The sequence below is a fragment of the Solanum dulcamara genome, chromosome 1 (genome assembly GCF_947179165.1).
Source record: "Solanum dulcamara chromosome 1, daSolDulc1.2, whole genome shotgun sequence".
NCBI lineage: Eukaryota > Viridiplantae > Streptophyta > Magnoliopsida > Solanales > Solanaceae > Solanum > Solanum dulcamara.
In genome coordinates this window covers 61,675,477-61,700,113 of record NC_077237.1, presented here as the reverse complement: position 1 = coordinate 61,700,113, position 24,637 = coordinate 61,675,477, and the positions used below count along the sequence as shown (strand labels likewise).

The window sequence follows — 24,637 nt, the reverse complement described above, 5'->3', positions numbered from 1 at the left end:
TTTCACCCCATTTAACTTAATCCCTTAATTAGTAAATGATTTGAACTTGGTCTTGATCAACATGCTACCTTTTTTTAATTAGAAACTTTTTTATCACCTGTGACTCAATTTTCTTGCTTCACATGGCAGATTTTCTCGATTTTGTTCATTTTTTTTATTTTAGTCAATGCCCAACCCGCGGGGGCTTAGCGATGGAATTAGGAACGTATTATGACTATTATCTGAAGTTTTATTGTTCTTGAAATAATTAGTTCAGAACTATTTGCTTCTTGACTGGTCCCTTTACAAGTTGGAGTTTTCCATGGGGCAAACATTAGGCAAGCACGTAATTGCTTACTGTAGTTCCAAATTTTAGGTATTCTGAAACTCAGATGGATAAAAACAAGTAATCCCCATTTTATAATGCATAAATGATTATTTCACGCATAAATGATTTCCATTCAGTAGAATGCATGTAATTCATATGTAAAGTACATGTTACAATAAAATAAATCTATGGATCAACTACTTGTATTGCGGTTTTTATATTATGAGATTTGTACGTAAGAAAGAAAATTTGAATCATATTACAATGTTATATTATTACATAAAGTTTCTTCATTGTGAATTATACAGGTCACAGTCTGGAACCTTGATCTGCTTGAGAGAACTGCTGCCTCAATACCCTTCTCATGACTTTATTTGTTGCTGTTCTTGGAAGGGAAGGGAGAGGAACAATACTAGAAACCTGCACATTATGTATTTAGATGAGACGATATCTCCTAATGAACTTACAACCTTTCAGGCCTATGCTATACCTTGAACAATGGATTCAACTTCCTCTGCAAAGTTGTGTTGAAAGAAATCATCAAATTGACCAACTTGTGCTCCAAGTTATCTGAATCCTTGAACACGACTGCAATTACCAACTTCTCAGGCCCACCACCAGCAGGTGGTACTCCAACTGCTGCTGTCTCTAGTATATTTTCATCTACTGCATTGCATATGCGCTCAATCTCAAGTGAACTCACCTGACAAAATGGAATAGCTGAACTCTTAGGAAAGGAAGCAATCCAGTACAGAGAACTGCCTGACAACTCAAATGTCCATTCATATGCATAGTTACTAGGATCTTAATGCTAAACATATACTTTGGGATTCAATTTGGAGGCTAAATGCAGACCTTTATGCCCCCTAGGTTCATTGTATCATCTGCGCGACCATGTGCATGGTAATATCCGTTGGAAGTACGTTCAAACACATCCCCATGTCTTCTTAGAACCTGAGATACAAATAGTGCCAAAGATGATAGTAAAACTGAAATAGCTTAGACTATGGGATAATAATATGCATTACCTTTCCATTCAAAACAGGCATTCCTTTGAAGTAGATCTCATTGTGGTCCGCGTTCAGCAGTGTACTTGAAGCTCCAAACATGAGAGGACCAAGGGCCAATTCACCAATCCCAGGAACATCTGATGGCTACACAAAAGGAAAAATACTAGTGTTAATGTCCCAACTAGTGGAGGGAATGAGCTATTGTCTCCTACGGGTGATGGGAAATTCTCTCATTAGCTAGCTTATGGGATTGATTTAGACTCAATTTTCAATTTTTGAACATGGTATCAGCTGTCCATGTCCACGCACTGGATATCCAGTCATGGGCGTGCAGGAAGGGGGGGATATTAAGTTCCCTACAAAGGTTGAGGGAACTATGTTGTCTCCTTACATAGTCTTGGGCGCCAAGTTTAATCAAGCCATTTACTATAAGCCAAGCAAAGGGAATTCAAGGACGTTTAAAGGCTTGTTCATGAAGATGGAAGCTATGGGTGTAGTTATGGAGAAGTCAAGCTGAAGGAAAGAACTCAAATTGAATCCCAAGAAAGCTTTTTGAAACTGCTGATGCAGCATCAGAATTTTTTGGTGCAGAGTACCGTGTCCTGTAACGACCCTCGTAGTAATTTTGAGGTTTTTGTACATTTTGACTATTTTACTCCTTCCCCTAGCTTCAGTATGGTATTTGTAGTCTGGGGGGATCCCACGCTTTCAGAGGTGGTTGAATGAGTTTTGGATGACTTAGTCATTTTGGAAAGGTGGAAAGTTGAAAAGTTTGACCAAAATCAACATTCCAGGAAGATGAGCTCAGAATGAAATTTCAAGTGTTTTGTGTGTCAATGGATTCTGTGATCGAATGCTACTAGATAGAATTTCTCAATAGGAGAGTCATTACAAATAGTGTCAAACCAGAATTACTACAATCATTTTTAGAAAATAAGGGTGATATTTTAGCAAGTTGGACCTTTGGTTCAGGTCCCGACACTTTCGAATGTGATTCGGGTCATCGGTTTGAAAGTTGGAAATTTAAAAGTTAAGAAATGACATTGGTCAACATTCAATCAAGATGACCTCCGATTGGTGTTTTGATGATTCCAATGGGTCCAGAACATGTTTTATAATCAATTGCATATTTGATCTGTGTCCATGAGGTTCCGGATGAGTTTCAGATAGATTTTTAACATTTTAAGTGTTCTGGCCTTATTTAAGCATAAAAATGTGACGACTCAAAGGTCCGTTTTTAGTTCAAAATATTGAAAAATTATTTTGACCTCTGAACTTTTGAGCATGAGTTATAGGACTGATCTGGAAAGTTTGGTGTAATTTGGGTAAGTCGAGATCAAATTTTTACCGCGAAACATGAAATAATTCTTTAACGAACAAAAATGATATCTCACAGAACAAACGAACACGAAATGGAGTTTTGATTGAACAAGTAGATCCGTATAATTATTTAGGATTCATGGAAAAAAGAATCAGTGCATTTCGAGGTCGTATGAGGGAATCACGGTCATTTTAGTGAAAAAATAAATTCTTGGTGCAGACCTTTAGCAACCAGAATTCATACTTTAGCGACAGGAAAATGACTTTAGCGACCAGATTTCTTTTTTTTATGCCTGAATAGTGTATTGATTATCAGACCATGTTTACTTGGTATTATGAACGTACTTGGAGTTTTAGAGATCGGAATTGAAAACTTTACAGCATTCTTCTCGGTTTAACGAGGGGTAAGTATTTTATCCTTATTTTGGCATTTTTCATGATTTCTTTAGCTGGTTTTCATTTTTAACTGTGAGCTTGTTGGAGAAAATTGGGGGATTTCGCCCAAGATTTGAAATCGTATTTTTCGATTTGGAGGTCGGTTCAGACTCGATTATTGATGAAATTTCATATTTGAGGTCCTTACACTATGGGTAAACATATTCTTAAAGAAAGTTTAGAACCATGTATGAGCATGAAAATTGGGAATTTTGGACCTAAAGTTACGAAATTGTACTTTGATTATATAGGGGTTGATTCGAACTCCATTCTCGATGAAAATTTAGATTTGAGTTCCTTACCTTATGGGTAATCTGATTTTCAAAGTAAATTACAGTTTTGCCCTATCTTCTTGGGCCCGGAATATAAATATAACAATATGGGTGTCTACGGATTCGTTTTCTTAGGTAGAAATTGTATTTGACCAAATTGGGCTCGTTCGGAAGCTCTACAGAAGGGCAAGGCTCTAACTTGACATTTCGGGCTTTGTTTAAGGCAAGCTGATACTCTTTTTTTGAACTTGGTAAATTAAGTTGAGACTTTCTTTCGACTCTTTTTGAAGTGTTAGTGTGTTGATTGGCCGTGTATATGAAAAATGGGTAATGGGGGTCCATAGAAGTAGAATGGCGAGCACTTATTGAGGTACCAGTGTCACGTTATGGGTAGAAATCAGATATTAACTGTCTAATTGATCTAGGATTGTTATGTATGCTAGGAGCATAATAAACGATGTAGCTAGTTGTGCTTGATGATATGATTTGCCCGAGAAACATGATATGTAAATTTTACATACACTCTGATCATTTCACAACTAGAAGGCATTCTTATATTTATTCATGATATCTTATCTCCTATATCTGAGGCATTTTATTATATTTTATAAGAGTTCATGCATTGTATTGTTTAAATCATATGGTGTTTCAACGACGGCCCAAGGAGCGGGATCCAGAGGTTATGAGATATGGTGATATGGTACTCTCCGATCGCCTTTCAGGCAGGATCCAAATAGAGTAGTAATATGATATTCTTCGATGGCCTTCGGGAAAGATCCGGAGGTGGTATATGGATTGAGTCCTCCATGGGTCTTATCTAGCTATAGTAAGGCAGTGGGTATATACAGGTTCTGTTTTTGGCCAGGTAGGAAGCATGTGCATCATATGCATACATTATCTCATTCATGTTTATATGGCATTGATATGGTGTGAGCGTGATTGGGCATTGTGAAAGTGGCTTACTTACTCTTTTCTCAATTTCACAGTGATTTCGGATTACTTGGACTTGATCTCAATGTGATTGTTGCTGACATTAGCCTCTAGTCCGCGTGTGTCTTCCATGAAATGAGTTGTATATGTTAAAGATAGTGGAGCAGGGCAGTTTAGGACGGACCTCGTCATCGCTTCAAATTGGGTCGATCGGCAATGTTGCTGAGTACACGGGGATTTCGTACTCACCCTTGCTTTCTTCAGCACCATTGTGTGCAGGTTCTGAGCCAAGTTCAACCGGTTGGTGATAGGTAGCTAATTGAGCTTTCACTCGAGACTTTGAGGTAGTTGCTTGACTGATCTGCAACTCCTAGATCTCTTCTATCCCTCCTTTCTTTTATGTCGTTTGTTTCTGATACTGTCTAGACCAAGATTGTACTTCACGATTTGTAGAGGCTTGTACTACTGACATCAGATTTTGGGGAGTCTCTATCTATTTTCGTATTTTCCGTTAGAAAAATGCATAAGAATTGCAACAGTCCAAGTTCTCTGTATCTGTAGAGCAGTTATTTACTGTTTAGCAGTTAATTAGTTTCTATCTTATCTCTAATCCTTAGAAGTTGGTTTCTTAATTTCAGTTGGCTTGTAAACTCTATAAATTAGTCTAAATTTATTATGAAGTTGTAGTTTTGCTTTCCTAAATACCTTTTTCTGGTTTATCAAACTTATGTTTCACTTGTTTAATAACATGGAAAACGAGATTTTTGTGTTCTTTATTCTCTAGAAAATCACAATTGGTATCAGAGCACTTATTTCTTGAGGGGCTATGGGTGTTTCATCAAAGTTAGGGTTGAAATCAACAAGGCAAGTTTATCAATCATGGAAGCAGAATCAAGTTTTTCAGTAATGGCACCACATGTTTTTAATGTGATAACTATCAGATTTGGGTAGTAAGGATGGAAAGTTATCTAGATGCCATGACTATGTGTGAGGCAGTCGATAAGGATTATGAAATTCCGTCATTGCCTAACAATCCTACTATGGCCCAGATCAAGAACCAGAAAGATAGGAAAACTAGAAAATCAAAGGCAGAGGCTTGTTTATTTTCAGCAAGATCTTCAATTTTCACCCAAATTATGTCTCTAAAGTTGGCCAAAGACATTTGGGATCATCTCAAGGCAGATTATGAAAGGGATGAAAGGATCAGAAGTATGAAAGCGCTAAATCTTATAAGAGATTTTGAGATGCAGAAGAAGAAAGAAACCGAAACCATCAAAGATTATCCTGAAAGAATCTTAAACATAGCAAATAGGGTAAGATTTCTTGGTTCTGTGTTCAATGATTCACGTATAGTAGAAAAAATTCTGGTAACTATGCCGGAAAGATTTGTAGCAACCATAACTACTTTGGAAAACACTAAGGATCTATCCAAGATCACCTTTTCAGAGTTGTTGAATGCTTCGCAAGCTCAAGAACAACAACGGGTCGTGAGAGAGGAAAGAAATACTGAGGGAGCATTATTTGCAAAGCCTCAAGAAGAATGGTGAAGGCATTCCAACAAGTACTACCAAAGAAAACCTGGAAACTCAAAGATAAGTATCCTTATTGTAAGCATTGTAACAAGACAGGTCATCCACCATACAAATGTTGGAGAAGGCTTGATGCTAGATTCAGTAAATGCCATCAACTTGGGATGAAGCTGTCATTTGCAAGAACAATGATCAGTAACAAGAAGCTGAGGCTCCGATTGTTCAAAGAAGTAGAAAATGAAGTTGATTGTAAAATCCAGTCTGTAAGAACAGATAATGGAAGGGAATACACTTCTCAACATTTCAACATGTTATGTGAGGAAGTAGAGATTCGTCATCAACTTACTACTCCCTATACTTCCCAACAAAATGGAGTAAGTGAGAGAAGGAACAGATACATTATGGAGATGACCAGATGCATGTTGCACGAGAAGAACTTGCCAAAGAAATTTTGGGCAGAGGCAGCAAATACATCAGTTTTTCTCCAAAATAGGCTTCCCACGTAGGCAGTGAAAGAGCGAACTCCTTTTGAAGCTTGGTATGGATTTAAACCATAGTTAAATTTCCTTAAAGTGTTTGGCTGTCTCTATTTTTCCTATGTTCCTCTAGTTAAACGAGATAAGCTAGATTAAAAATATGTCCCAGGCGTTTTTATTGGATACAGTTCAGTTTTGAAGGTATATAAGGTCTTCCAACCACAAACTAATAATATAATCTTCAGTAGAGATGTGTATTTTATAGAGAATGAAGAGTGGTGTTGGGAAGACTCGGAGAAATCAGTCCTCAACTCTTCTGACATAGAAGAAACGTTTCCTACCAAGGTTTCTGAAAGGAAAATATCACTCTCATTGCAGGATGAAATGGTGGATCATTCACCAGTTAAAGGTACTCGACAACTCTCTGATATACATCAGAGATGCAATGTAGTGCTATGTGAACCTGCCGGGTACAATGAAGCCAAGAATGATGAAAAATGGGTTGTTGCAATGAAAGAAGAGTTGTTTATGATTGAGAAGAACATGACTTGGGGGAGCTTGTTGATCAACCTTGAGACAGAAAGATTATTGGGTTGAAATGGATCATTAGAACCAAGCTAAATGTTGATGGTTCAGTGAACAAACATAAAGCAAGACTTGTAGTCAAGGGATATCCTCAAATTTTTGGTGTGGATTATTTTGATACATTTGCACTAGTGGCTAGGCTTGACAGAATAAGGTTACTTCTTGCTCTTGCTACACAATTGGGCTAGAAAGTGTACCAGATGGATGCCAAATCAGCATTTCTTAATGGTTTTCTCCGGGAATGAATCTATGTTGAGCAACCCGAGGGATTTGTGCGAAAGGAAAGGAGTACACAGTTTATAGGCTAAGAAAGGCACTTTATGGACTTAAACAGGCACCAAGGGCCTGGTATGGTCGAATAGATGACCATTTTCTTGGCTTAGGCTTTGAAAAGAGTTTTTCAAAATCTACTCTTTATGTTAAACATAATGGCATTGATATCCTTGGCGTTTTTATATATGTGGATGATGTACTAGTTACAGGGAGTAACACAAGGCATATCGAGGATTTCAAGCAAGAAATGATGCAAGCCTTCGAGACGACTGATCTTGGTCTAACGTCCTATTTTCTTGGTATGGAAATCAAGCAAGGACAGGATGAAGTTTTCATTTGCCAGAAGAAATATGCTGAGGAAATTCTCCAGAAGTTCAACATGGAAGATTGCAAGGAGATGAGTACTCCTATGAAACAAAAAGAGAAACTAAGCAAGAATGATGGAGCAGAGAAAGTGGAGGAAACGTACTTCATAGGCATAGTCGGTTGTTTGATGTATCTCACAGCTACAAGACCCAATATTTTGCATGTTGTAAGCATTCTATCGAGGTTCATGCATTGTGCTAGTGAGGTGCATCTAAAGGCAACAAAACAAGTACCATTAATTATGGTGTCAAGTTTCAGAAAATACTAGATCTGAAACTACTTGGGTATTCTGATAGTGATTGGGCTGGATCCGCAGATGACATGAAGAGCACATCTGGATACTGCTTCAGTCTTGGATCAGATTTTTTTTTCCTGGTGCTCAAAGAAGCAAGGTATTGTGGCTCAATCCACTGCAGAGGCAGAATTTGTGGCTGCAACAGCAGCCGTGAATCAAGCGTTGTGTTTGAGGAAAATATATTTGTTGATCTGCACATGATTCAAACAAAGGGTACTGAAGTATTTGTGGACATTCAATCTGCGATAGCAATTTCTCATAATCCTGTATTTCATGGAAAAACAAAACACTTCAACATCAAGCTTTTCTTCTTGAGGGAAGTGCACAAAAATGGTGACGTGATTCTGCTCTATTGCAAAACTGAGGAGCAGTTGGCTGATATCTTCACCAAACCTTTATCAGGCAATAAATTTAAACTTCTCAGGCAAAAACTTGGGAGTTTGCAGCTCTTAAAGGAAGGAGTGTGAGAAAAATGCATAAGAACTGCAGCAGTCCAAGTTCTCTGTATCTGTAGAGCAGTTATTTACTGTTTAGAAGTTAATTAGTTTCTATCTTATCCCTAATCGTTAGAAGTTGGTTTCTAATTTCAGTTGGCTTGTAAACTGTATCAATTAGTCTGAATTTATAATGAAGTTGTTGTTTTGCTTTCATCTATATCTTTTTGATGGTTTATCAAACTTATGTTCCACTTGTTTAATAACAAGGAAAACCAGATTTTTATGTTCTTCATTCTCTGAAAACTCACTTTTTTTATGAATTTTATGAGAGGCTGAATTATGTATTATTTGAGATTTATGTAATATTTTTTTGTATTTGTTCTCTGACTTATGATTATGTGTTTTGGGTTGCTTACCTATCGATGGGTTAGATAGGTGCTATCACATCCCCGGTTTTTGGGTTGTGACATGTCCGCAGACACTATTCCCTATCACGGAAAAGCCAGGCCTAATAAAAGCCTGAGATTGTGATAAGAAGTCTGCTTAAGCGGAAGGTGCTGACTTTGACGAGGTCCACAATCGCGCCTTAGAGTCCACTATTGCAGAGGAAGTTGACCCAAGACCGGACCGTGATTGTGCCCCAGCATAAGCAATCACGAGAATAACCTCAACGTTTCCAACATCCCTTTTTAAGTCTCGTATTATTTCTAATCCCTAGCTGGAGATATTTTAGACTTTATTAGCTTATTTTAAGCCGTAGTATTAATATCCTACTTCCTCAATTTAGTAAAGTTAGATAATATTGATGTATGAACTTGGTAGTGGACTAGGCGTAGCTGTTGGATCAAGTCCAACTTAGTGAGGAAGCAAAGGGATTTGGCTATCTTCTTAGGTGCTAGGGTTCTAGTGTAGAAGGTGACTTTGTGGCCTTTCAATCTAGTTATTGTCTACTTTGTTGAGTTTCCCTTGTGTCTAAATTCAATTTCTATCCTCTATTCTTGTTATTGTCGATTACACCAAATCCTGACTTTACGAGCTAGCTTTTGGGTGTGAATTGAGGTCAATTTTCTTAACAATCGGCTTAAAATATCACAATAACAAGCAATAAGGGGTTGTGCATGTTTTAAGATGCGGCCAAATAAAACAGGAATCTGAATGGTTTCTTTATGAGGAACCCCGACAGAAGTAGCAAGTTGAAGTTGCAAGAGAACTGATAACATTTGGTAAACACTCAACTCTCACTAGCTTAAGAAGAACTTATTAGGCAAGCATAAAATGCATCACACGATATTAATTGCAGTTTGCTCTAGCAAATACTATTGATGTTCCAAATATAAGGTTGTATAGTGCTTACTATAGGAAACCCATCATCGCCAAGAATATGAAGACTACATCCCATGACTGCTGTGCTGAAAGCGGCTAAAGACTGAGGCTGCAACATTGACCCAGAGACAAAGGAGCCACCAATCTCTGTACCGCCGCAATACTCCATTATCGGTTTATATTCAGCTCTTCCCATCAGCCAAAGATATTCATCCACGCTAGATGCCTCACCAGTGGAGCCAAAGCAACTACCATCATGTATGAACTACATTAAGCCCAAGAAAGGGAAAGGAGAAACAGACTTGGGCAGAATTCATTTAATGTGCATATGTATAGGAAACATATTTGTTTTCATATATAATATCAGTATTTTGAAATATAAATTCATGAATCAACCATGTGCAAGTAGCCTGCAATTTCAGTCAATTTGGATGGAAATAACAGGTAAGGAGATAAAGAAATAGAAGTAAAACAAGGACGAAGATGCCAATAGGGATCCTGGTGAAACAAAAACATTATGAGGGAGTTGCTTAGAAACTACCGGATGGTCGACCAATCATAGCCATCAGGAGATTTTTTCGCTTTCCAAGTCCTCACTATACTTGGAATCACCCCAAGCATAGTTATTTTAGCATCCTGGTTAGTTTGCAAGGGAGATTTTTCATGAGCATAAATAACTAAAGGTATTCAAAATTTAAACAATGTAGGTTTGCGATGAATCAACTAAAAGATTTTAAAATACCATATCTATTAGAGATTGTGATGCATCAATTAGTTCACTTCTATTGGGTCGGTGAGAACCCACAGGCGTAGCAATAATATTGTAAAATTGTAAAACTGTACATGCAATAAAGAGTTCTCTTTCTACTCATCAGTTTTTTCCTTTTCGTTCAAATCTAGGAATTGAGAAACTTAGCCTGTTTATTTTCTTGATAGTCCACCCAAAGTATAGCCGCAAGGCTAATGCACATAAGAAGACATTTATAAATAGATGCCTTCCCTTGCTTACAAGTTACAATAATAAAATACACCAGATTAGAAGATAACAAAGCAACATGATATTAGCTGACACAATTATCTCAAATGTATATAATTGTGATACAAAGTGATTTTCACCGAGTCGTTCAACATGAAATAGGAGAACAAGAGAGTATAAGAATGAAAGAAATTAACCTGTACAAACTTAGCAAAGCCAGAACCAAGGGGAGATCCATTATACAAGGCAATGGATGCCCCATTCAACAACGAAGCGTAAACGAGCCAAGGACCCATCATCCACCCAAGATTAGTGGGCCAAGCAACAACATCGCCTTTTTTAATATCCATATGGCACCACCCATCAGCCGCCGCCTTGAAAGGTGTGAGGAGACTCCATGGAATTGCCTTTGGATCTCCTGGACCATTTAGGATTTTAGGTGTGACCATTTATTCAATTGCTTCATTTGCATTACCAATTCAATGAATTCTTGATAATCAATTGGTGAACATAAAGAGGATATTGTACACTGCCATTTCAGTTCGACATTTGACCTGACTACTAAATTATCCGTTCTTGTCTAGAAAGAGGATATCTATATGTGAATGTAACACCCATATTGATGTGATTTCTTCAGCCCTTAATTTATTATGAAACAAAGGCTTCTACACCCTCTCACCTCCTTCTCAACCTCCCCCAAAAGAGAAGGGGAAGTGTCGATACCAAAGTCCAAAAGAGAAACAACACTGACAAGTTCTCCCGTGGAAAACCCAAGAATCACACTAAACTGGGATCTAACATCATAAAAACCACCCCTGCAAGCACAAACCTATACAAACACTCATATCTCACTTCCAACTTGGCACAACAACCTGCATATCACTCTTGACCTAAACTATTCTAGATTTCTGAGAAGTACAAGCAACTTTAGCAAAGTGTTGTCTTGGAGTTCTGGAATGGAGAAACATTTGGCTATATTGAAACATTTGGAATGGAGAAACATTTGGCTAGCAAGAAAATCACATGAACAAAACATCTATATTGAGTCCACAATCTAAGTGTAAGATTTGACAACTCATATTTTAAAAATAAAATAAAGCAATAAACAATTCATAAGTGCTTACAAGGATGAAGTAAATGATAACAAGAAAATATATTTTTCTCCTAGAAAATGATAAAGAAAAAGCAATGTTCAATATTCTAACTCGTGCGTACAAGTTCTGAAACACATACTGTACAAAAGTCCTACAAAGAGTATTTATATTAGTCAGCAAACTTAGAATAAAAACCTGACCAAATACCAGTTGGCATCACTTACGAACCATAAAGCTCATGTAGGATCCGTAAGTCATCTTGTGGTAAAATGATCAGCTTACTGTCATATTCACAAGTCTTAAGCCAATGCCAGAACAAGTGATATATATAGCAAGCTTGATACATACAATTTGTATGCACAGACTTCAAAGGGAGTGTTAGAATCCTAGTGAATATTCTAGAATATATGTAAATATAGTAGGTAACTTAAGTTATTCCTATTGTAATTAGGTATTGATTTTCCTTCCTTTTTAAACATGTAAACATGGTTATCTAAACCCGATAGCATCCACGATGCGTACCTACACTAAAGTTGATGGGTTCAATGAAAAATCAAGGTGTTTATGGTGGAAGAAAAGCCCAAAAATGACCCAAGAATTATAACAAGTGGACTAAGTGCTACATATATTTCATGGTCCAAGTTTGAGTCGAAAAGCCGAAAGATTGGGCCACATGAAGGGCAAGGTGAGGGCCAACACGGAGCATAAAAGAGAGCTGAAATTTCATGCCAAGAAACTGTTGAAGTAACGTTGAGATTTGGTGGAAATTTGCCACTTCTTTCCTTTTTCTTGACAGCTAATTTTAGAAAAAAGTTTGACATTATTTTTACATGCTTTCCTAGTTAAAAGTTTCCTAGTTATTATTTCCATTCTATAGAGGTGGATTTGTTATTTTCAAAAGACATGATTAATATTATTTGAGAGGTTTCTCTTCTTTACACCTCTGTGTGGTGACTATGGATTTATCTTATAACCATATAAGAACAATTCTTTAAGAGGTAGATTAATTATTAACTTGATATCTTTGGTTTCTACTAAAGTAAATTAAAGAAGGTAATTGACTTATACTAATTGTTGTCTCTAGATCACTTTTTGATCTAAGTTCTTGAATTGACTCTATTAGTATCATAATTATTTTTGATCCGTTAATTTTAAATACAAAGATCATTTAAGGTTCTTATATCTAGAAATTTGGGGATTTATTTTCGAATTTCACATATCTTTCAATTCTTATCTTTAATCTTTGTACTTTTGCTTCCGCATAGTTTTTTGATTTATTCAAGTAACCCGATTCTTATTAAAACTCCAATAGCTTGAGGGAATTCATGCCGAGTTCTCACTTATTTTTTCTTCAACTTTACATTATCATCTCAACAAGTGAACCTCAATCTCAGCATTCATCTTCGTCATTACTGTACCACCTTAAACCACAGCAGACAAGGGCAAGTAACTCCTCTAACGCTATGAGTTAAGTCACTATTGCCTCCCACTTTCTTTCAGGCTCTGGATTTATCCTTACCCAAGAATTTCAATCCTGTTTACACATTGTAATATCCCCAGCTTTATGATTTTGGAAGTGTCATTCAGTTCAAACCAAAATTAAAATGCATATATTGGCATGAAAGAATTGGACATAAATTTTACTTTTACTACACCTGTTGTGCCAGATGAGAACAGAATGTTCGTAAATGCATCGATAGGTTGTTCAACAGCAACAAACTCAAGTCCCCTGCATTTCAAACAACTAGCATTCAATGGGAAATGCATGTAACATTTTATAAATGAAGATATTGTCAGAAATGACAAAAGTAGACATGTTTTTTTATAATCTAGCTAAGAAGGTGGAGTGGGGTGGGGTGGGGGGGTTAGGCACTGATCCAATTGTTGGAAGCAAGCTTGGAAAAGATTACAAAACAAGCAGGGAGACATTTGTCGATACCTCCATATCACAAGCTAAAAGTGGACAAGCCCACCCAGTTATGTTTGAGATTATGTAAAAGATGTAAGCCTATTGTCAATTTCCTAAACTAAGTCATGTGGGAAGATTCCTCTCCCTAACACTAGAAGACAATTAGGAGGTTGCAAACAAAGATGAAACATGCGTTGATGATTAGTATCCTTTAAGAAATCTAAACAACCCTATCTAGTCATCCAAAATGATCAAGATAGGATTCTGAGGGTATCTACTTCCTTCCTCTTGTCAACGAGGCTTAACAGAACTCTGATTGGCCCCTCCACTAAATATTTGAATATCTTCTTGAGGATAGATTATACCATCAATGCCGCATCTTTTTATGTACTCTTGCACTGGCTCTTGTCCTTCCTGCATTCTAAATGATCTAGGACCAAAGGTGGTAATAATATCATGTGTTAATTTATCTTGTCAATTTCTGATTGTTCTGTTTCTATTCCCTTTCTCCGTTACTTCCCTTGAAATCAAAAGATCTAGTTTATCATGTAATGATTCATTTTTTTCTTTTTCAGTTCATGAACCTGTACACCTTTACTTCCTTTCTCCAGTTCGGTCAATGAAGAGGGGATCTGTGCCTTCACATTTTCAACAGAGAGGTAAGTCTGGTAGTTGTAGATCCTGAGATGGTGCAACTTGCTTCGTATCATGGGCTTGATCGATTATTTTATCCCATGTAGCAGTAGTTTCAACTTCAGTATTTGCATTGTGATTATGTTCCTTCTGTGTTACTTCATTGCTAGCTTGCCCTTTGTGGTTGATAGTGACAATATCATTGATCTCAACAGTCCTCAGTAGCTCTCCGTAACTTCATCTAGGTTCTAATATTGTTGGCTATTTTTGGGTAGAACATTGTCTTGTTTGTCTTTTTGAGTGTCTTACCATAAGCCTTTTACTTTCTCCTCTTTTTCCTCCAGGGTACTTCTGTGATTTCGCCAACCATTGGTTCCTCCCGTTTGAGATTTTGATTCTAAGCAAGTCTGCCTGGTTTGCCCGTGCGGTTTTCTCTCCTAGCATATCTGTGAACGCATTAAGGGTGTGAACATTCTTGAAGTGGTTCTGTGCTGCTTAGACCTGCTAATTTTCCTCCTTTCAAAGTGTTAACAACATGGTTCTAACAGTCTCCACATCAAACCTGCTTAGTTCATTGCCACAAGATGAGAAGGGGTTTCATTTAATTTAATAGAATTAGTTTGCAAAGTTTCAGCTGTCTCAACAGTTCACAGCTCATGCACCTTTTTTCTGCTTTCTTCCATAACTATATCTATTATTCTGTTTTACATTCGTCCATGTCATGTCTTTGATGTATGTGTACCCTGCAAAACATGGATAACGGACTCATATTGCAGATTTTGCCAACTTTCACATATCGTGTCTTCAACACCTACAGAAACTCCCTTCATCAAGTTCACCTCAACCCAGATTTTCGCCATGTCAGGCATGCTCTTCTCTGTGGCTACACCCACTGCTAACAGGTTCCAGTGTGACCTAGAATTTGCTTTAAGAAATCATAACCGATCAGATGCCAAGGTAAGCTGGCAATAATACTCATAATGGTGCAACGCAGATCTCCTCCTACGGGTGAAGGTCTGGAGACCAGTTGAATACCTTATGTCGAAGCCCATGCCCATAATGCTCATTATTCCATTGAAATACAGAGTTATGGTCTGATTAGCAGCTGAAGTCCAGGAAAATATCAAGCATAATATAGGCCTCTGAACTTGTCCTTTGAACTTGAGTTTTGACAATGAAATCTGCTGCAATATGCTTGATTTTTGGTTTTCCATGGGAAAACTTTCCAATAAGAGTCCATTTACACTCAACAGTTGTCCATAGTAGTCCTTAGCTCAGAATACCACCAGAGGACTACACATGCTAAAAGTGGTGTAAGTGACCACAGAACTCAAGGTAGGGCTCATTATGGCACCTAGTATAGCTGCAAAGGAGGGTTTCACCAGCAGCTGAACAGTAGAAGTCTGCACCTAGGGTGGGTGGCAACTGGTATGGTCCGCCATCTATGGAAGCAGACCGCGGGCAATGCCATTGGTGGAAAGGTGAGGATGCTTGCTAGAGACATAAAGTAGAGGGAGAAAAAAGCCAGTTTGACAAGAGAGGACTTGATGTCTGAAGAGGTAATAGAGACACCACCTACTTGCAGAGAAGCATTTTTCACCTAATCTGCTCCAATTCACTTTTCAAAAACAAAGCTCCCAACGACATGCAAAGTAGTTTATTATATCAAATTTACTACTTTAGATTCAAATTGAGCTTCAAAATATTGCAGATCTAAACCACATACAGATCATGTATCCAAAGGATCCTTACCTTCACTTTGAGGCAAGCTCTGTAGGACGGTTATAAGATTGGCAATGCAATATGGGAGTGAATGTTGGGCCTCTAAGGTCCAATATCCACAAGATGAGATTCATATAAATGTATATATTAAGATGGATATGCGGTCAAATAATATTAACAATAATCCCACCCGAACGAAGGCGCAAGAAACACGCATTGCAGATTAAATGAGGGAAGGTCGCTTTTTCCGGCCAATAGTAGATAATACTCTTACCAGAACAATGACACAGTTCAATCAAGTCCTACGTCAGCCTCTTGATGCACTCATGCACTTGTGCATAGGTGTAAGACCATGGTGATTGAAGGTCTTAAAAAGGGACAAGGTTGAACTATAACATGGAAGGAAGTCTCGAAAGACTTACGATTCACGAAAAATAGGCACAATAGAATGTAAAGATTGATATAGGTGATACCAATTAGTTGTCATTACGGCTTAGTCATGCTGGTATGCTTACTTCAGGTCCTATGTTACTAAAGAGTCTTTTAGGGTGTGGCTGGTACGAAGGAAATATTTCATGGAAAATATTTTCCTCGAAATAAGTAAATTTCTTACTTGTTGTCTTCTGTTGGTACATAAGAAGAAATTACTATCCCCAATGCATTTGTATATAATCTAGGGAAATACTAAGGGAGGTGGAGATAGAGAGTAGGGGGTAGGGGTGGTAGGGATGGGGTGTGTTGGAGGGTGGGGAGAGACAATCAATAAGGAATGACACTTGTACACCTTGTTTTCCCTACTACTGGGGAAGTCGTTTTCTTCAGTTTTAAGGAACTTCATTTCCTAGAGAAAATATTTTTTCAAAAATTTTGACCAACCAGACGTAGGAAAATTGGAAAACATCTCCTCATACCAAACACACCCTTAATCTTGTTGAAAATTGTATACCAACAGAAAATATAGAGAACTCCTAGTGTTAGAAGGCATTTGGAGATAGATGTAATAATGAAAATCATCAGCAAATCAATGTTTATTTTACATGCTTGACCATTATTTCAACTTCAACTTCAAATAGCGAATTTGATCTTTGAGAAACTGGTCAGAGGAGTATTTCAAGTAAAATAGTGGTTCGCTCACAAATTTCAACTTTTTTCCTAATACAATTCATGTCCAAACACAATTTTAATTTCATATTCTTATTCAAAGTTGGTGGAGTGCGTGGACGAGGAAGAGAAGCGAACGCTTAAGGAAGTCTATAAGATAACGAAGATAGAGGCTAAGTTAGCGGTTAAGGCGGCTGAGAAGGCAGCTTTCGAACGCTTGTATGTCGAGCTAGGGGACAAGTTGGAGATAAGAAATTGTATAGGCTCGCAAAAGAGAGAAAGAGAAAAAGAAAGACTCGTTACCTGGATCAAGTGAAGAGCATAGAGGATGAGGAAGGTAAGGTGTTAGTGGAAGAGACCTCCATTAAGCAAAGATGGCAAGCACACTTCCACAAATTCTTAAACGAAAAAGGAGACAGAGAAATTGTGTTGGATGATTTGGTGCACTCGGAAAGACTTTGGGATTTGGGTGTTTTATGGTTGAAGAGGTTAAACGTGCTATTAGTAGGATGAGTAGGGGAAAATCGACTGGACCAGATGAGATTCCAGTGGATTTTTGGAAGAGCACGGACAAGGCAAGTATGGAGTAGTTGACTGGGTTGTTTAATGCTATTTTTAAGACGACAAAAATTCCCAATGTCTGGAGGTGGAGTACAATGGTTCCGTTGTACAAGAACAAAGGTGATATTCAAAACTGTAACAATTACAGGGGTATCAAATTGCTAAGCCACAGTATGAAGGTTTGGGAGAGAGAGGTGGAGATGAGGGTGAGGAAAGGGGTGTCCATTTCTAAGAATCAATTTGGATATGTCGGAATGATAGACTATTGAAGCCATCCATCTTAGGCGGAGACTAGTGGAGAAATATAGGGAAAGGAAGGACATACATATGGTGTTCATTGACCTTGAAAAGACCCATGACAAAGTCTCGAGGGATGTCCTCTAGAAGTGCTTGGAGGCAAAAGGTGTCTCGATGGTTTATATTAGGGCGCTAAAGGACATGTACGATAGAGCCAAGTTTCGAGTTAGAACGATGGGAGGAGACTCGAAACACTTCCCAATTGAGATGGGGCTACACCAGGGATCAGTTCTTAGCCCTTTCCTATTTGCCTTAGTGATCGATGAGTTAACGTGATCTATTCAAGAGGAGGTTCCAAGGTGTGTGTTATTTGAGAATGACATAGTAGTGATTAATGAGACACAGGATAGAGTTAATGCTAGGTTGGAGGTTTGGAGACAAACTCTAGAGTCCAAAGGGTTCAGGTTGAGCAGGACCAAAATGAAATATTTTGACTGCAAATTCAGTATGGCAATGGATGAAGCGGACGTGGAAGTAAGGCTTGCCACACAAACAATTCCTAAGAGAGAAAGGTACCACTGTAATCTAGGATATTGGGGGCATCGACGATGATAACACACATCGCATTGGGGCAACATGGATGAAATGGAGGCCTACCTCTGGAATCTTGTGTGATAAGAAGGTACCACCTAAACTCAAAGGTAAGTTCTACCGAGTGGTGGTTAGATCGCCATTGTTTTATGGGGTGGGGTGCTAGCTAGTCAAGAACTCATATGTTCAGAATATGCATGTTGCGGAGATGAGGGTGTTGGGATAGATATGTAGGCATACTAGGAGTGACAAGATTAGGAATAAGGTCATTCGGGAGAAGGTGAGAATGGCCTCTGTGGCGGACAAGTTGAGGGAAGTGAGACTGAGATGGTTTGGGCATGTGAAGAGGAGGTGCGCTTACGCTCCAATGAGGAGGCACGAGCGATTTGTTGTCGGGGGTACACGGAGGAGCAGAGATAGGCGGAAGAAGTATTAGAGAGAGATGATTTCATATTACCTAAGACATGTCACTAGATAGGAAAGAGTGGAGGTCGCATATTAGGGTAGAAGGTAAGTAGGGGTAGAGTGTTGTATTGTCTTGCGAAGGTTGTTGCATAGTAGTCATCGTACTCTAATAGTTCTTGCCGTATGTTATTTATAGTGTTTCGATTATCACATTATTTTCTATTGTTACTATTTCTTTCTTGTTAGATAGGAAGGAGTGGGGGTCGCATATTAGGGTAGAAGGTTAGCATGACAAATAAAGAGCAATCATTATATTGTCCTTTTACTATATTAAACATGTATAAAGAATTTTCCTTTTACTATATTAAACATGTATAAAGAAATCATAAGAATCTCTGTGGCAGGAGTTCTTACTTGAAATCTTTCACTCTGTCTAAAAAGTCAGGCCAAGAGATGTCACCATCACGTAATTCTATGCTCAAGTTGGAGGCTCTATTGGGAATCACAATTGCCATCGGTGAATGAGCATCAACAACTCGACTGCAGTTTTCAACAAGTGAGTCAAGAAAGAAAAGACATGAAAAAAGGGGAAATGCATAATTTATTACTGGCTCTAGCAGTTAGTCTTGCATGAACCTCGATACAGCTCAGAATGTCTGAAGCAGAAAGAGAAGAGAGAGATGACCTGTACAAGGGTATCTTTTTCTCTCCACGGGGGATAAAATCCTGTACACATTGTTGACAAAAAACGAAAATAAACAAGAAAAGCACCAATAAATAGTAATAATAAGGAAATGGGAAGCAGAATGAGTGCAGCTGCATATGCAAAAGGAGTAATAAGTTTGACAGAATAATGATTTGTACCAAAGTTCACCATTTGAATTTTGTCGAACTTAAGGAATAAAATCTAAAATAAGTATAATTTGATCATAGAGGAGTCCATAAGAAGCAATGATCAAATAAGAGAGCCACAAAATAGTGTTTCTGTACTGTATACTTCCATAGAATGTTAATCCAACTAGATTTTTAGTAGTTTATCCTTAAAATACTGGATCTCTTTGGAAATTCTCCAAATACCCTTAATAGAGACAATTAGACAAAAAGTTCATGAGTATGAAGAGTTGACTTCTCCACGATCAAACTGTTTTACTTTTCGAAGTATAAAAAATGAAGCCATAACAAATTTGCTGGAAGCTAATATTTTAAATATTCCTACATTTCTATATATATATATACATATATATATATATATATATATATATATATATATATATATTCTTTTGAGAATAAAAAAAGAGGTGTTTACCAGCATGAGTCTCAAATGAAGTTCTTTCATCATTTTAACGCATCAACTGGACTTTACATGCTTAACAAACTAAATTCTCCAAAAACATTCAAAAATAATGAAACAACATAAATTGATTAGGCGACTGCTTCATATATCTTCCTGATCTCTCATTGATTATATCCAATACTATCATATCTAAGTATTTTAAGAAGATATCAACCCATGATTTTACAACCGGTCTCCTGTCCTGCTAATTTGGTCCCACGTATAATCTTCATATATTGCATAATTTAACTAAAATAGAAACTCAATATTTTTTAGGATTCATTTGTATCCACTTCCTTAATACATATTACAGTGGACATTTCTAACCATTTTTTCTTCAATTCTTTGTTAAATTTGGGTTATTATCGGATAAATTGTTGAATGATGAACTATAGAACCATCTAATAGACTAATACCATCAGACTTTGTTATCTGGTGCATCAAAATCAATGCACCAGTGTGGGTCCAGCCTTTAAAACCCACCTTTTCTGAATGTAGAACTGCTAGCATAGAAAGGAGCTAGAAACTTGATTTCATCCAATGAAGTTCTAATGACCTTAAACGAGAACATATATACGATGTAATATCTAAAAAAAAGAATGATATTCTCATTAGATAAATAGAGCACCTGAGTAAAAATTGCTTTTGCTTTTGATAAGATGAGCCTTGTTGAAATTTCACTTGGGGCAAAACTATCAGCAATGGACACAACTACATAACCAGCAAGAACAATAGCCAAGTAGATCACAACAGAATTAACATCCATCGGCATATCTATAGCTATGGCAGATCCTTTCTCCAAACCCAGGCTTTCAAGAGCATATGCGACTTCCCTGTAAGAACAGTTATAACTGTGAGAAAGTTTATGGTTCAGAGATATCAAAAACTTCGCGAAAAGCACAATGAAGAAAGTACCTCATGCATGAAACCACTAGGAATAGAACAATATAAAAATATATGAAACGGGTTAGATGGATTCATTTAGGAAGTTGGCGATTCACTGCTACTGCATCCTCCCCATCCCTCGTTTGACCTGGTTACTATTTAGAAAATTGAACAAACAGAACCTTGATGGACTTTATGTTAAATCTTATTGCTTGCAAAAATTTAAAATTGGTGGTTTGTGGTATTTTCATGTAGTTGACTGGTTTTTAAATCTACAACTTTTATTTAGAGAAGATGTTATCATTTCACAATATCAGATCAAAACTGATCTAGCAAATCCTTGTAAATCGAACTACATCAGTTTGTAGAGAGAATAATTAACAACCCCAATGCATCTTACCAAACTGATTCACGTAACTCCTGCCAGGTCATCTTTTCAACAGGTGCTTCATCATTTCCTTCACTTTGCCATATTATGGCTACATCACTTAAAGTCCTCTTTCTTAAACTGAGGCAATTCTTTGCTGGATTCGTTCGTGCTCCAGGAAGCCACTGACCACCTTGATGAGATGGACTCACCCGTAAAATACATTCAGGGGGAACTGAAAATGAAATATTCATTTCTTCCAATATGGTTTTCCAAAATACCTAGCAAAATAAGTGATTGACCAGGAAACGAGAGAATCAACAAACACATGATTCATTATTAGCATCGAAAGCACAACATAAGTCCAATGATCAGGAATTCAACCTCAAAGTACATTCAACCTACCTCTTGGTCGGAGACTGAAAATCTCTGAAAATCAGAGAAGCTAGAAATTGGGTCTTCATATTTTGATCCCAAGAACTCCTTTCCACGTCCTTCCAGAAGTTGACCAATATTCGTCAACCGTGCATTTTTTCTGTTCCAGAAAAGATAAAATAAAATTGACATTAAAAATAATTTTTAAGTTCCGGGAATTCTATACCAGTATTATTTTTGAAAATACAGTGCATGAAACAACGGAAAATCTACCCGTAGGAGCAGTCTGAAAAGGATCACCATTCACGTATCAACCAAAAAAAAAAAAAAAAAAGCGAAGAGTATATGAGTAATACTGAAAATTGGCATGATATTTTGACATCCAATAGACCTTTACCATGTCGTGTGATAGTACACTTATCCATTAGTCCCAGATTATCACTATTTATAAGTTAGGCGTCTTTGATTTCAAATTCTTGAACATAACTCCATGCTTGAAAGTAAGTTACTAAGATTTTTCATAAGTACATTAACAAACTTATCCTATGTGAGCTTCACAAGCATAGCCAGTCACAAATCCAGATAAAGCACCGGCTGTCATGAAGTTGATATCAGTGTAAAAATAGTGAAATTATGACAATCGTCTGAATATTCCATAAACAGAATCAAATCAAAGAAAGAGAAGAGGTACTAACGGGTCGGGTAACCAGGCAGGCGGGTCAGGCCCAAAATCTTTGTAGCAGCCATAGTACATCATCTGATGGAAAGAGAAAGGAAGGTTTGGGGTGAGTAGTTCTTTGGAGATATGATGCCATGTTTGGGAAGTGGCAGACCCGTAATTACGAACAATTAGGGTGAGTTTATCGTGAAGTTTCCCGGCGAGTTCAGAGGGTATTCCTAGAGCTTCGACGTCGACGACGGTGACGGAATCTAAGCTTTTGTAATTCTGATAAGCCATATCCTACACAGTTCACACCCACTAGTGAGTGATTACACATAAAATTAGAGCAAATGGTGAATCAAACAGCTTGGAGATGAATTTTTGGGTATTAGTTATAGATGAAGAGAAAACAAACTACCATTACTACCTGTCAAGCTTTATTTTAATTTGAATGATTGGAAACGTGGTGGTGGCTGCCAAATATAACCATTTTTGTAGTCTTTCTTGTTAGAGGTTGTTTGGTCAATTTTAAGACAATGTGATGGACATAGAGATTGACGCAATTTACGTTACGTAACGTAATTAAAATACATTTTTGGCAGTATTTTCATATCAATATAACAATCAGTTGTCAGAAAATACTTACCTATTTAGCAGAAATCCAACCAAAATAATTTCTCCGTTTTTTATCTCAATTAATCCCCGAAACAAGGCTGAAGAAGCTGTATTTGGAACCTATTTTCCACCCCTAAGAAGTTGGAAATGATTTATACATCGGGGAATTATCTGGTATAACTATTAGTGCTAGTTTCAGATATATAAAATAAAATATTTTTTCTATCTTATTTTATGTGGCATTTAATTTTTTTAATCTGTTTCAAAAAGAATGTCATCGTACTATTACTAGAAATGATAAAATTACAATTTTATCCTTAATAAAATAATTTACAATCACACAAACATCTAAGAATTATTTTAGATCTTTCTTTTTTTTTCCTTAAATTGTGTCAAGTCAAATGATGACACATAAAATGAGACGGGGGAAGTAATTAGTCTACAACAAATGTATAGTTATGTTTTCATTTACATAAAAATAGTTAAAAGTCATATAAATAATATATTATGATACATTCAAAAATCTGAATATAACTTACATATACACGAGTTATACAATGACTATACATTATGATACACTCAAAAAGTTAATATAATTTAATTATACATAAAGTATACACTAACTATTAAATTTCGACCAACTCAAAATCTACTCTAAACAATCCCAAATTTTAAATATGAAATACTCTTTTTTGAATTTTTTGACATATAATTTACTCGAAATAATTCACGGAAGAAGAAGAAGAACGACAATGACGACGACGAAAGGAGAAGGATAAGGAGGAGAAGGAGAAAAAGGAGAGGAAGGGGAGGAGGAGAAGAAGCAGAGGAGGAGCACGAAGAAGGACAAGCAACAAAAGAAGAACAAGAAGAAGAAGAAGGACGAAGCAGTAACAGAAGAAAAGGAAGGACGAAGAAGACGAAGAAGTTATTGTAATCATTTAAAATTTATTGGATAAAATTTATAATATGATTCCGATTATATTAAATTCAAGGTACATTAGTTCAAATAAATACTATAAATTAATATAATTGGGTTAATTATTCAAGTCCAATAAATATGGATATAATTAAAGTTCAATTTCAGTAATATGAGCTACAATAGATGAGCCCCCTTTACTAAGCCCAATATATCATCTCATCCTAGAGGTCCGATTTTATGCTACGTGTCAAATGACATGGCATGCAAGTCAAACAAAGAAGCCAATATGATCATGTCATTTGTCAAAATGGCATGACATGCCTAGTCAAATCAAAGGCTAATAAAAATGCGTTATATGTGTACAAGTGATGTGTTCCGACCAATCAAATATCGTCATGTCACTAAAATCTGATGGGCCTAAAAAAGTTTGTTCTTATCACTACTCCGTTATGTCACTTAAATCTGATTAGCCAAAGAAAAGCCTATTCTCATGGTAACTCCTCTATTCTACAATTATAAATAGGGGTCCTCATAATTTAGAACTGACACTAGAATTATAACAAGAATCTAAGAGAGCTCGTGGATCAAATGCCGCAAATTTTTCTACAAGCTACAAGTTCAAGCATTCAATTTCAAGAACAACTCAAGATCAAGACCACAAGATTTAAGAACATACCAAAAAGATCTTGAAT

The 24,637-nt window shown here is 37.0% G+C and overlaps 1 protein-coding gene across 2 annotated transcripts; it reads right to left on the bottom strand.

Moving 5' to 3' along the window:
• Positions 1–414: 414 nt before the first annotated feature.
• On the bottom strand, positions 415–22,943 carry LOC129890302 (hexanoyl-CoA synthase-like). 2 transcript variants are annotated; one of them, XM_055965964.1, is made up of 15 exons: positions 22,836–22,943; positions 22,443–22,708; positions 21,778–21,907; positions 21,406–21,653; positions 20,749–20,953; positions 19,473–19,513; positions 19,202–19,327; positions 13,284–13,357; positions 10,732–10,952; positions 10,100–10,194; positions 9,590–9,806; positions 1,336–1,461; positions 1,163–1,261; positions 798–1,010; positions 415–727 (listed from the first exon to the last, which is right to left on the bottom strand). In XM_055965964.1, exons 2-15 carry the CDS (start codon positions 22,703–22,705, stop codon positions 617–619), a joined length of 2,169 nt encoding a protein of 722 aa, XP_055821939.1. In that variant the 5' UTR covers positions 22,706–22,708; positions 22,836–22,943; the 3' UTR covers positions 415–616. The 2 variants fall into 2 exon arrangements, with proteins under 2 accessions (XP_055821939.1, XP_055821878.1); XM_055965903.1 differs by having other exon boundaries at positions 22,827–22,931.
• Between the last annotated feature and the right edge of the window lie 1,694 nt (positions 22,944–24,637).

Bases quoted from the DNA above. Each gene is read 5' to 3' on its own strand.
- LOC129890302 (XM_055965903.1), bottom strand. The intron at 19,328-19,472 runs GTCATCTCTCTC...TGAAAACTGCAG, and splicing joins AAAAAGATACCCTTGTACAG to TCGAGTTGTTGATGCTCATT. The intron at 10,195-10,731 runs GTTAATTTCTTT...CAAACTAACCAG, and splicing joins GCTTTGCTAAGTTTGTACAG to GATGCTAAAATAACTATGCT.